Here is a 13,298-nt window from a genome sequence, read left to right as displayed (position 1 = left end):
ACAAAACGCTTCACAATCAATGAATTATTTTTTCAGTGTACCCACTGATGTTTTTAAGCTATTGCGGCAGCTCATTTGCGCACAGCAAGGTCCGACAAACAGCAATAAGATAAACATCCAGTTAATTTGTTTTGGTGGTGTTGCTTGATGGAGAAATGTTGGCCAAGGCAGTAGGAGAACTCCTTTTTCTGTTCTTCAAATAGTGCCATGGGATGAACAGACAGACGGGGCTTCTGTTTAATGTCTCATCGAAAGGCAACAATAACTTGCATTTAAGTAGCCCTTTTAACATAGAAAAACAACCCAAGATGCTTCACAGAAGTGAAATCAGACAAAAATGGATGCCAAGCTAAAGAAAGAGATAATTAGAAGGGGAGACTAACATTTTGGTTTAAGGGGTGGATCTTAAAGGAGAGGGAAGTAGAGAGATGGAGAGATTTAGGGATTGAATTCCAAAGCATAGGGCCTAGATGGCTAAAGGCACGGCCGTATAATGGTGGAGCAGAGAGGGTGGGAAATGCACGAGGCCAGATCGGAGGATCGCAGAGTTCTGAGGGTTGTAGGGCAACACTCCTTCGGTACTGTACTGAAGTGACAGCCTAAATGCTTAGTTCTTGGGCTGGGCCTTCCTGACTCGGAGGTGAGAGGACCATATTGTTTTAAAATGATAGTCTAAGACTGATTGGTTGACCGTGTTTTAGCCACCATCCTGTTTGTGGGGGGTGGGTCTCAGTTGAGATTTTTCACTTTTGCTTCCGTTGTCGTTCTGCAATAAATCTTAATCCAATGAATTTCTAGGTCAAATTGGCAGCATCAACCTCTTGTATGCCTCCCACTGGTGCTTCTCGGGTAGTTCGGGCTAGTGGGGCTGTCCAGAGACCAATCAATCTCTCTGTGTGCAATGAAAATGCAGACATGAATGACTTTACTATTTGGCCCTCTCATCGGCGCTCATAAAAAGGACAAAGATTATATAGAGAGAGTGTGTTATGTGATTCTGTATTGAAGAGTTAGCCATAAACAATCCATGTTATGTGGTAATGGCTTACAGGAGCGCGCTGTGATGAGGGGGCTACTGTATTTCAGAAGTCTGTTTACTCCTGAAGTGTTTTTGGAAGACTGGGAAACTGCACACATTTTACGGCTCATAAATTTGAAACCAACACTGTAACACTGCAAGTCCCTTTTATTGAAACTAACCTTGTCCTCTGAAGATGAAGCTACGGTTCCCTCGCTGCCAGGTCATGTGATCAAAGCCGAGTAGTGTCGTGTCGACCCGCAGGTTCTGCCCACGTTTCCAAACCCTGTAAGTGTCACTTGGGCAGATCTTGGAGACCAGGGGCACTGCAACAGTCAAGCAAGCGAGTGAATCATTAGCATTCGGACCTGTGTAGGCGATTCTCCTGCAAAAAATCGGCACTTCAACCTTCAAATTAGACAACTGAGCAATTGAGACAACTTTATACGTTGCAATGAAAATCGGGCTCAATAATATTATTCATGCTATGTCACGTGATCGCCAGCACACTAGCTCACATCAGGTATCCAGAGCCTGATAATTGCATAACATTACCTTTAAAATTGCAATGATTTAAAAACAGTTTTTGATTGCTAAATATTGACATTGGAAGTAAATGAAGCTCGCACACGGCAAATTTGGATTCTAGCTCAGTTCTACGGCCTGGGAGCCAAACAGGCTCAACATCCCTGAACAACACATCATTATGTACTGATGTTATTTACAATGCTTATCCTACTGGATGGGAAACTGACCATTGCAATCTCCATCTGCTCTCCTGAGGACTACTTATCTGCTCCACAGTTTGCAGTATATATGTTGCAGGTAGCCTGGAGGGGTTTGAGCCTAGTGCTGCAAAATCTTCGACAGATTATTAGGACATGTTAGCTATTAATGAGGAACTGTAGCTATTTGAATTACCCTATGACCTTAATTATATAGATCGACAGATCTCTTGTAGCTACTTTTATAGCACAAAAGTAGACAATCGATAGGAATGGGGAAAATAAACTTGGTTTTCCTGTGCTGGTTCAAGAAAGCCAATACAGAGTCTGTGTGGAAAATTACAGGGGCGATTTGATAAAGGTGTTTAAAAGTATGAAGGACAAAGTCAGTAGAAACAGACTGTTTCCAGTGGTTATGGGGCCTTTGTGCCAGATTTCTGCCACAGTAGAAAATACCAGCTTAAATCTGTTTTGGATTATTATGTTACATAGATCCACATATTTATGAATGAATAAATGAGGATCCATAGATATGTTCACAATGGGCTGGATTTTCCAAGCCCCGAGGAGGCGGGCATGGAGGTGGGACAGCCCGTAAACTCGGAGAAAGTGGGGGCAGGTGGCAAACCCACCGCCCCCCCATCCCGCCTCTGTGCCCACTTGCCAGGAGGCGGGGGAAATGTGCTGCTTCGGATCCCGTCTCCTGGAGGCGGGAAAGGCTTTTTAATCCTTTTAACTGCCTGTTAACAGGCAGAAAAAAGGGATTAGTGCCATTTTACCTTCACAGGTGAAGGCTTCCCGACCTCGGAGAACCCCGCCGGATTGGAGGAGACGTGGAGGAGGTCTGCGGCGGTCGGAGGCACCTGGAAGTAAGGTGTAGAGGTGAGTGATGGGTGCAAGTGTGGAGTGGTAAGTATGCAAGGTGAGTGATTAGTTTAAAAAAGTGTTCACTTACCTTTTCTTCTTCTATAGCCTTTAGCCACGCTGGATCGGGAGAGCGGACATCCACCTTGTCAATTTCAGGTAATGGCTGATGGACCCTCCGATCCATCAGACATCTTAAATTTACTCATTTTCAATGTTTGATGAGTCCTCACCACAGAAATTCATCAACCTAAAGAGAATGTCAGTGTTTAACAGCTTCACAGTGCTGTCAAACGCTGTCATTTCTTCTTTCAAGAAGTCTTGACAGATAGCACATCTGACGTTGATGTGATCTGTCAGTGACTTGTTCCCTAATTAGACTGCTGAGCCCGCAAGCTCAATCAGGGGAAAATCCCTCTGAATGGTCGGGCGAGGATGGAGGCGGGTCATTGACACGACAAGCAGCAGTCCCGCCTTCAACTCGCCTCCATTCACAAAATCCAGCCCAATATGTCTCTCTGAAGCACTTTAGGATGTTTTTCTACATAATAGGCACTAAATAAATGCAAGATGTTGCTGCTGTGGAGTGAGACAGAGGGGGAATTTTTCGGGGGGTCAGTAGGTGCGTTCGGTGGCGGGTCGGGTGGGGAAAAAAATTTCACACTGGGTAGGGAGCCCGCTGTCAACCCAGCGCCACGCTAGTTTCCCAGATGTCGGGTCTGTCATCGCTGAACAGACCCCAACACCAAGCGGTGGGGGAGGCAATTTAGATGATTAAGAGCTTGTTCACAGGCACTTAAAAACTATTTTAAGCTCACCTTTAAATTTTAAGAGTTCGTCCATGGGTTCGCTGCTGCTTAGGGATCACGTCAGGCAAGGAGGTCAGGAGTTGTGTCACCATAGGATCATTTCTTAACTTGACAGCTACAAATGTTCTATCAAAGCTCCCATTTCATATCTGTTCACTTTCCAAGGTCAGAAGCTGTTGCTTACTGCATTTGGAAGACAGATTGAGCTTTATGCAGCTTGCAAGTGTTTGGATCAAACTCTGTATCCAGTGACACCTCATTGGAACAACCTCTCTCACCACTGACAGATCGCTCAGTCATCTCAACTTCACCTGCCATCTATTCCATCAGCATCGGTGCTCTTGAAACTATCTCACCTTGGTCTTCAGAATCCCACCACAATCAGCCCCACCACCAGCAGCACCAACAACAATGCCAACCTTCTCTGCAATCAACTGATGCTGCAGAGGGCATCAGCGCCCGATCATATTGCTGGCCGGGACACCAAGGATGGCCTCACTATGGCCAGATTTACTTCACTTGATGCTGTACACCCTGGCTGTCACATGATGCGCCAGGTTGGCACCACCCCATACCAACACCATAAAGCATCCCTACAATGCCCAAGCCATTCCTTTCACACTCATCGCCATTGCGGGGGGTACCGTTATGTCTCACCATTCACTGCAACTCACTAAGCCACTTCCAAAGGTGCACACAAATCTGTCCAAGAACGCAAGGTGTTGAAAATAAAGATTTCAATATTTGACACCACATTAACAGAAACTTCACATGAACATTGGCTAAAACACCCAAGTGCCTACCCTTGTGTGTTGTTAGTTGGTATGATTGGACTAGGATGAGGGTGAGTGTGAGGGGTGGCTAGTGAGATGGGGAAGTGATAATGTAGGTAGAGAGGGATGGCTGGAGGTGCAAGGTTAGTTGGTGTGAGTAAGGATGTGCAGGAGTAGGGTATGGAAGGCAGAGTGATGGGGATGTGATGAATGGTTGAGTGTGGCTTTGCAGTAACGTTTTGTGATCTACTGAGATCATTGAAAGGTTTGCGCCACTGCAGCCTGGTCCTCCTGATGACATCCCTGCTTGTGTCCTCCTGTGTAATGTGCAACCAGGCTGCGTTGATCTCCTGGGGAGGTCTCATCCAGTCATTGGAAGGGAAGAGAACCTCCCTGCGTGCTGTGACTCTCTCCATAAGCATATGGAGGGAGTCATGGGAGAGCCTGGGTGCAGCTGTGCAGCACTTGTCAGTGTTTGCAGCACCTCAATGCTGCAGAACACTGACAGCACAAATGTCAAAATAAATTTGCGCATGGTCCCTTTAAGGAAACCGGCTGATGACGCATCATCAAGTGACGTCATCAGGCCCGCTTCCTTCAATTGGCTGGGAAACGTGCTGGGCGGGCTTAACGAGCCCAATCAGTGTAAGATCACTTTGGACAGCGGGCTGGAGCCAGCAGTGGGGTCGCAACCCGCTGCCGACCCCGGCCGCACCAGACCCGCTGAGGTAAGGGAAATCGTGGCCAGAGAGTGGGATTGTCTAGGTGGCTCATGTGGAGAAAAAGACAGGCCAGATGATGGGCCACATGGCTTATTCCGGTGCTGTAACATTCAATGATTCTATATACTGGGAGTTTCCCACACCACGGAGTCGATTTAGACTGCCTTCTCCTAGCATTAATGGGATGGTAACAATCTCAAACTGGGGTTGGTCATCTTATAGCCCTGTTAACACCAGCAATGCGGTAGGCTTCGTCTTGAAAGGGGCCTACCACTGGGTCTTCAAACCGCCCACCGGCTTCAGGCAATGTGATAATCGGGGTCCTGTAATGTAAATGGGATGCCGATTGCCATTTTTGATTGGAATTGGTTAGATCTAGGCCGTGCACACTCCGACCAGTTCCACAGGCGATGGAACCCAAGAGGCTCGCTCGTGCAACTGACCCAGGACGACAGCGGGTCAGATTATTTCTGTGGGCCCCGGGACTGCCCCCACCCGCCTCCCCCACAACATGGCAGCCGTCCACCTCACTCTTGAGGTCTCAATCTGGCGAGCTGCAGAGAGATGCCTGCCAAATTTAAATGAGGCCTCAAAATCGCGGGGGCCTCTTCTCCCCCAGAACAGACGGCCAGTCAGCACCTCTGCTGGTCAGTCGCCCAAAAGTCAAAATCGCCCCATATGAGTATATTGACACCAGGCGATGTTGAGTCTATACTGGGGTTTATTATGCCAATGTTTTGGTGCTGGATGTAGTTGAGTGAATATGGGAGTTTACTGTGTCAATAAATGTTTAGGGACCAGGTGAGATTTGTGCATCTCCATCAATGAATGTTTTGGCACCGGGTGAGGTTGGGTGTGTTCACAATGTTCTACCACAGTGAGTCTTTTGGTACTGATAAGATCAAGTCTACATCAGGGTTTACTATGTCAGTGAATGTTTTAGCTTGAAAACTCCTTCCTCCCTTTGAGTTTATTACTACCATTAAACGTTCCATTTTAACCTAGTACAATAAAAATGATAAACTAAATCAGCTAAATGAGATCCATGAATTGACTTTAAATCTGTAATGGCTGTTAGCCACAATAGCTCCATTTCTATATCCCAAAATTTAGGCAGTGTTTCAGTTCAGTCTATTGGCTTTTTTTTAATGAAATTGGTGCGATGAATAAAGTTGCTGCAGGCTCTTATCACTTTTCAAACAGCGCTGATGAACAATTCAGCTTCGACACGCTCCCACTTTGCAGCCCTGAAGTTACTGAAGCAATAGAGCATCCCATCACTCAAACCTGCTCCACGGCTGCAACACTCTCCAATCCTGCAAATTCATTCCACTTCACACTGTCAGCGCAGAAGTTTGAAATACCACCTAGAATTTACACTTCTCAATGTGAGGCCGAGCCTTGCTCCACGGTGTGCACTGCCTCCTGTCACTTAAGACATTAGTAGCATCTGCTTATTAAACTTTTGGTCAAGGAACTGTAACTGTTAAGATGTTCACTTCACACCCCAGAGCACTTGTTGGCACTCTAACCTGTCAGTTTCAATTCCAAACTGCTTGATTGGGAATAGTGGTGTATGGAAAAATGTGATGGCAAGTTAAATACATTTTGAGTATCACAGACATGAATATCCCAGATTTCAGATATGCTGCATACAATGTATTTGCACCATATTCACCAGTGCCTTATCTATTGCGTTGATAGCCTGTACAGTATTTAACTTGTATATGAAGGGATACAGATTTTTTAAAAATTCGTTTATGGGTTGTGGGCGTCGCTGGCAAGGCCAGCATTTATTGCCCATCCATAGTTGCCCTTGAGAAGGTGTTGGTGAGCCGCCTTCTTCAACTGCTATAGTCCATGTGGTGAAGGTACTCCCACAGTGCTGTTAGGTAGGGAGTTCCAGGATTTTGACCCAGCGACGATGAAGGATCAGCAATATACTTCTAAGTCAGGATGGTGTGTGACTTGGAGGGGAGCGTGGAGGTGGTGGTGTTCCCATGCGCCTGCTGCCCTTGTTCTTCTAGGTGGAAGAGGTTATGGGTTTGGAAGGTACTGCCGAAGAAGCCTTGGTGAGTTGCTGCAGTGCATCTTGTAGATGGTACACACTGCAGCCACGGTGCGCCAGTGGTGGAGGGAGTGAATGTTTAAGGTGGTGGATGGGGTGCCAATCAAGCGGGCTGCTTTGTCCTGGATGGTGTCGAGCTTCTTGAGTGCTGTTGGAGCTGCACTCATCCAGGCAAGTGGAGAGTATTCCATCACACTCCTTACTTGTGCCATGTAGATGGTAGAAAGGCTTTGGGAGAGTCAGGAGGTGAGACACTCGTCGCAGAATACCTAGCCTTTGACCCGCTCTTGTTGCCACAGTATTTATGTGGCTGGTCCAGTTAAGTTTCTGGTCAATGGTGACTCCCAGGATGTTGATGGTGGGGGATTCGGCGATGGTAATGCCATTGAATGTCAAGTGGCGGTGGTTAGACTCTCGCTTGTTGGAGATAGACATGCCTGGCACGGTGGCATAGTGGTTAGCACTGTTGCCTCACAGCGCCAGGGACCCGGGTTCGAATCCGGCCTCGGGCGACTGTCTGTGTGGAGTTTGCACATTCTCCCCGTGTTTGCGTGGGTTTACTCCGGGTGCTCCGGTTTCCTCCCACAGTCCAAAGATGTGTGGGTTAGGTTGATTGGCTATGATAAATTGACCCTTAGTGTTAGGGGGATTAAATACGTGGGGTTACAGGGACAGGGTGGGATATGTGTTGGTGTAGGGGATACGGGGATCGGGTGGGATATGTGTCGGTGCAGGCTCGATGGGCTGAAATGGCCTCTATCTGCACTGTGTGGTTTCTGTGATTCTGTGATTCTGTGGTGCGAATGTTACCTACTATTTATCAGCCCAAGTTTACAGTCCACATCTGCATATACAGTTACTGCACTAATTCCTGAGTAAAAGTGACCTTCCATGACCATCAAAGTTCATAACTTTTCACTATTTTCCTCTTCTGAAAGTGCTGAACTAAGACAGGTGTAGTTCAACTGGTGCCTATTTGGTAGATCATGTGTCCATTCTTGCATATGAGCCAGTATAGTGAATGTCAGCAGATTATTTTTAATATGGGGGTCATCATACAATGTCCACATACATGTATTTTTCAGCAGAGGATAGCAATTTGGAGTGGAAATTTCAGCTGTTCCCCCCCCCCCCACTCTAGCCTAGAGACATCGGGCCTGCAATGCTGATGGGACTCAAATGGCCAATACAAGTGGATCACCTAGGGTGCTGGAACTTGGGCCAGAACCTGGTTCTGTCAGCATGTGTTAGTTTGAATTCTGGCAATTCCTCGTAGCAAATGTTTTCATAAAGAAGTTTCTATCTCCACATATGCCAATGCCAATGTCCCTTGTGGGGTTTTCCTAAATCTAAATCTTTGCTCATTTGGATCTAGAAATTCGATTTCAGCCTTACTCTTGCTCCCGGAATTGGTCTCTCGGTCTTCTGCACAAAATAAAACATTTAAACAAACAGAGAGATGCTATTTAATTGAAGGTCAGATCAAGCAAGGTAGCTGTCAGGAAAAGTATCCCATCATCAATATACTCCTTTAGGCTCTGGTGGAAGTGAAAATGAGCTGACAGGCTCAGCTCCCATGGCCCAGTTATGCTGCAGTTTTTGTACTGATGGCTGTAGCTTCATGTCATATCAGTGGAAAAATTGGGGAGTGATCTCTTCAGTTTCACATCGGTTGCGTCATAACTGCAACCAGCTATTTTAATGTTAGCAAAGAGTCAACTACCTACAATGGCTTTTTGCCAGCATTGAAGAAATAGTGGATCTTCCTTGTCCACATGGTCAGAACAAGGTGCATTCCCTAAGAGAGCATTGGTGATGCTGTAGAGAATGGGGAGAGGGATCTGCAGCTTCTGAAGCTCCAACTAGTGGTAAAAGTGTGCAACTGCAGGTACAGCTGTGAGTCACAGAATGATGTTCCCCAACTAAGGAGCGCACCACATACATAGCAAATTTAATATACAACTAGTCAATCTCCTGTAGTGTTGCACATGGGAAGTGGAGAGCAATTCAAGTGTCGAAGTAAAGCTGGGTTAGATGGTGAGGATAATCGAACTGAGTGCACAGATGTAATTTAGTCTCCATTTTAAATGAAACATTCTGTCCTTATTTTTATATTTCCATTACAAATTCCTATGTCCACATTTATAATGGAAATTGCTTATGTAGGCTTGTCACGCTGCAATTACACCCTCCCACCAGTCGTGGCATGGCAGTGCCTTCCATGGGGTGAGAGTGAAGGAGGAGTGGTGGGCGGGGGGCAATTACAGCATTGCAAGTTTACGTAGACAGTTGCCAATATGAATATGAACATAGGAACTGATAATCGAGAAAGTTGCCAGGAAGTGCACACTGATATAAGATTTTTGATATATTATTGGACCCCAGTAAGCAAGGTTCTACGTAAGAATAAATATACAGAGCTCTGCTTTCCTGGTGATAGAACCATGCAAAGCCAGTAGAATAACTCTCTGTTGTCAGCTCCACAACAGTCAAAGTATGCACCAGTCTCAAATGAGTACCTTCAGTATAAGAGATTTTTCTTTCTTAATTAATGTGAATAGTGGCAAAAAAAATGCACTTTTAATCCAATTGTTTCCCATTGCTACTAGCAATATGAACAAAACTGTGCCTGAAGAATTATCTCCAAGTGCTTTTCCCTTGTTGCACCATTTTGCAATATGCCACCACCCTGGCCTGCTGGTGCCACTTTTCCAGCCAGCGCTGCTTTTCTGAGAACAAGGAGACCCATTTTCTGCACATGCGTACAACTCAGTGGTGTCAATGATGTCGATACAGGTCTCTGTTTCCGCTGGCCACCTTTAATGCTACTGACACCCTGGAACTGCCAACTTCATCACATCAGTGGGACTAAACAGATGTTTAATGGGACTGAAGTGGAACAACTGAATCTGACAGCAGTTCCCAAGAACGACAAGTCGTTCAACTTTCTATTTCAAAGTGCCGCTAGGTTTGGAGGGTCTGCTTTACTCTAGCAATGTAAAGCTGTGTAGAGAAGGCAATGTCTTCATTATATTCAATGAATTGCTGTGAATGTTCATTAGCCTCTTGCAACGGTATCCACGATGTGGCCTGTGGGCCAAATCCAGCCCACAAGATCATTTTATTCTGTATGTAAAGCTCTTAATGGTTCCTTTCACTTTTGTAAGCAAAGCTGATTTAGATTTGGGCTCACCCTCAGCTGTTTAAACACCCCAAGCCTGGAGGACATAGAAACATAGAAGATAGGAGCAGGAGTAGGCCATTCGGCCCCTCGAGCCTGCTCCGCCATTCAATATGATCATGGCCGATCATCCAAATTCAGTACCCGGTCCCCACTTTCTCCCCATATCCCTTGATCCCTTTAGCCTTAAGAAATATATCTAACTCCTTCTTGAATATATTTAATGAATTGGCCTCTACTGCCTTCTGTGGTAGAGAATTCCACAGGTTCACCACTCTCTGGGTGAAGAAATTCCTCCTCATCTCAGTCCTAAATGGCTTACCCCTTATCCTTAGACTGTAACCCCTGGTTCTGGACTCCCTGACAAACTGGAACATCCTTCCTGCATCTAGTCTGTCCAGTCCTGTCAGAATTTTATAAGTTTCAATGAGATCCCCTCTCATTCTTCTAAACTCCAGCAAGTACAAGCCCAATCGACCCACTGTCTCCTCATACGTCATTCCTGCCATCCCAGGTACCAGCCTGGTGAATCTTCGCTGAACTCCTTCCATGGCAAGAACATCCTTCTTCAGATAAGGCGACCAAAACTGCACACAATACTCAAGATGTGGTCTCACCAAGGCCCTGTACAACTGTAACAAGACATCCTTGTTCCTGTACTCAAACCCTCTTGCTACGAAGGCCTTCTTAACCGCCTGCTGCACCTGCATGCTTACCTTCAGCGACTGGTGCACAAGGACACCCAGGTCTCGTTGCACTTCCCCTTCTCCCAATCTATTGCCATTCAGATAATAATCTGCCTTCCTGTTTTTGCCACCAAAGTGGATAACCTCACATTTATCCACGTTATATTGCATCTGCCATGCTTCTGCCCAATCACCCAACCTGTCCAAATCATCCTGGAGTTTCTCGGCATCCTCCTCACAGCACACACGCCCACCCAGCTTTGTGTCGTCTGCAAATTTGGAGATATTACATCTAGTTCCCTTGTCTAGATCATTAATATATATTGTGAATAGCTGGGGTCCTAGCACCAATCCCTGCAGTACCCCACTAGTCACTGACTGCCACTCGGAAAAAGACCCGTTTATTCCAACTCTTTGCTTTCTGTCTGCCAACCAGTTCTCTATCCACGTCAATACCTTGCCCCCAATCCCATGTGCCTTAACAGGACTGGAAAGGCTGTCCCCTGATTGGTGCAAAAAAGTTACCAATTGGAAATCGGACCCAAGAAATTCAAATAGCTGTTTTCAAACTGATGGTGGGGTGGGGGGTGATGGAGGAGGATAAACTGGGAGGAGGAGCAAAAGGATAAATGAAGATGAGAGGAAGCGGATAAATGGAAAGGAAGGGGCAGGAGGAAGAGAATATATGGGTTGGAGTGGGTCAGAGAAGAATTGGATTTTTTGTGTATGATGTGTCTTGCATTATTTATATATAGTTGGCTTGGATTTTTTTTATGTTTGGTTACTTGGATCTTTTATATATAAGGGTACTTGGATTCTCTATGTATAGGGGATTATATTTCTCTGAAGTCATAAATAATTGAAATGTGTATTTGGACCCCAGCTCCCAAAGGTTGGTGATCCCTGATTTAAACCACTCTGTGTTCATTTATCTAGGCCAGGGGTGTTCAACCTTTTGGAGCTGGAGAGCCAGATGATGATGATAATGCTGAGGCCCACCATACACCCTTATCCTCTACACAGCTCCATCCTTCACCCCCCTCCCCACCCCAGGTCTACCCTCCTATCCTCATTCCCCAACCTCCTCCCCGATCCTTTTCCACATAGAAACATAGATGATAGGAGCAGGAGTAGGCCATTCGGCCCCTCGAGCCTGCTCCGCCATTCAATGAGATCATGGCTGATCATCCAAATTCAGTACCCGGTCCCTGTCTTCTCCCCATATCCCTTGATCCCTTTAGCCTTAAGAAATATGTCCAACTCTTTCTTGAATATATTTAATGAACTGGCCTCCACCGCCCTCTGTGGCAGAGAATTCCACAGGTTCACCACTCTCTGGGTGAAGAAATTCCTCCTGATTTCAGTCCTAAATGTCCTACCCCTTATCCTTAGACTATGACCCCTGGTTCTGAACTCCCCGACCATCGGGAACATCCTTCCAGCATCTAGTCTGTCCAGGCCTGACAGAATTTTATAGGTTTCGATGAGATCCCCTCTCAATCTTCTAAACTCCAATGAGTATAAGCCCAATCGACCCAATCTCTCCTCATACGTCATTCCTGCCATCCCAGGTATCAGCCTGGTGAATCTTCGCTGAACTCCTTCCATGGCAAGAATGTCCTTCCTCAGATAAGGCGACCAAAACTGCACACAATACTCAAGGTGCAGTCTCACCAAGGCCCTGTACAACTGTAGCAAGACATCCTTGTTCCTGTACTCGAACCCTCTTGCTACGAAGGCCAACATACCATTTACCTTCTTAACCGCCTGCTGCACCTGCATGCTTACCTTCAGCGACTGGTGCCTAAGAACACACAGGTCTCTTTGCACTTCCCCTTCTCCCAATCTATTGCCATTCAAATAATAATCTGCCTTCCTGTTTTTGCCACCAAAGTGGATAACCTCACATTTATCCACATTATAGTGCATTTGCCATGTTTCTGCCCAATCACCTAACCTGTCCAAATCGTACTGGAGTTTCATGACATCCTCCTCACAGCATACCCTCCCACCCAGCTTTGTGTCGTCTGCAAATTTGGAGATATTACATCCAATTCCCTCGTCCAGATCATTAATATATATTGTGAACAGCTGGGGTCCTAGGACCGATCCTTGCGGTACCCCACTAGTCACTGCCTGCCACTTGGAAAACGACCCGTTTATTCCAACTCTTTGCTTTCTGTCCGCCAACCAGTTCTCTATCCAAGTCAATACCTTGCCCCCAATCCCATGTGCCTTAATTTTGCACGCTAATCTCTTATGCGGGACCTTATCGAAAGCCTTCTGAAAGTCCAAATAAACCACATCCACTGGTTCTCCCTTATCTATTTTACCAGTTACATCCTCAAAAAATTACAGTAGATTAGTCAAGCATGATTTACCTTTTGTAAATCCATGTTGACTTTGTCCGATCCTGTCACTGCTTTCCAAGTACTCTGCTATTACATCTTTT

General features: G+C 46.0%; 1 protein-coding gene across 2 annotated transcripts in view; it reads right to left on the bottom strand.

Annotated features, from left to right (window-relative positions):
* The window catches only part of ankrd13b (ankyrin repeat domain 13B), a 459,259-nt gene that overhangs the window by 85,955 nt on the left and 360,006 nt on the right, over window positions 1–13,298 (bottom strand). For both annotated transcript variants that reach the window (XM_085964969.1, XM_085964970.1), the window contains exon 5: window positions 1,201–1,344. In XM_085964969.1, coding sequence (XP_085821095.1) covers window positions 1,201–1,344 — 144 coding nt within the window. The remainder of the gene's footprint in view (window positions 1–1,200; window positions 1,345–13,298) is intronic.

The sequence above is a fragment of the Somniosus microcephalus genome, chromosome 22 (assembly GCF_052327205.1).
Source record: "Somniosus microcephalus isolate GS21.2 chromosome 22, FLI_Smic_1.0, whole genome shotgun sequence".
In the NCBI taxonomy this organism is placed as follows: Eukaryota; Metazoa; Chordata; class Chondrichthyes; order Squaliformes; family Somniosidae; genus Somniosus; species Somniosus microcephalus.
Note: the sequence above shows the minus strand (reverse complement) of the source record. Positions and strands in the feature narration are given on the sequence as shown.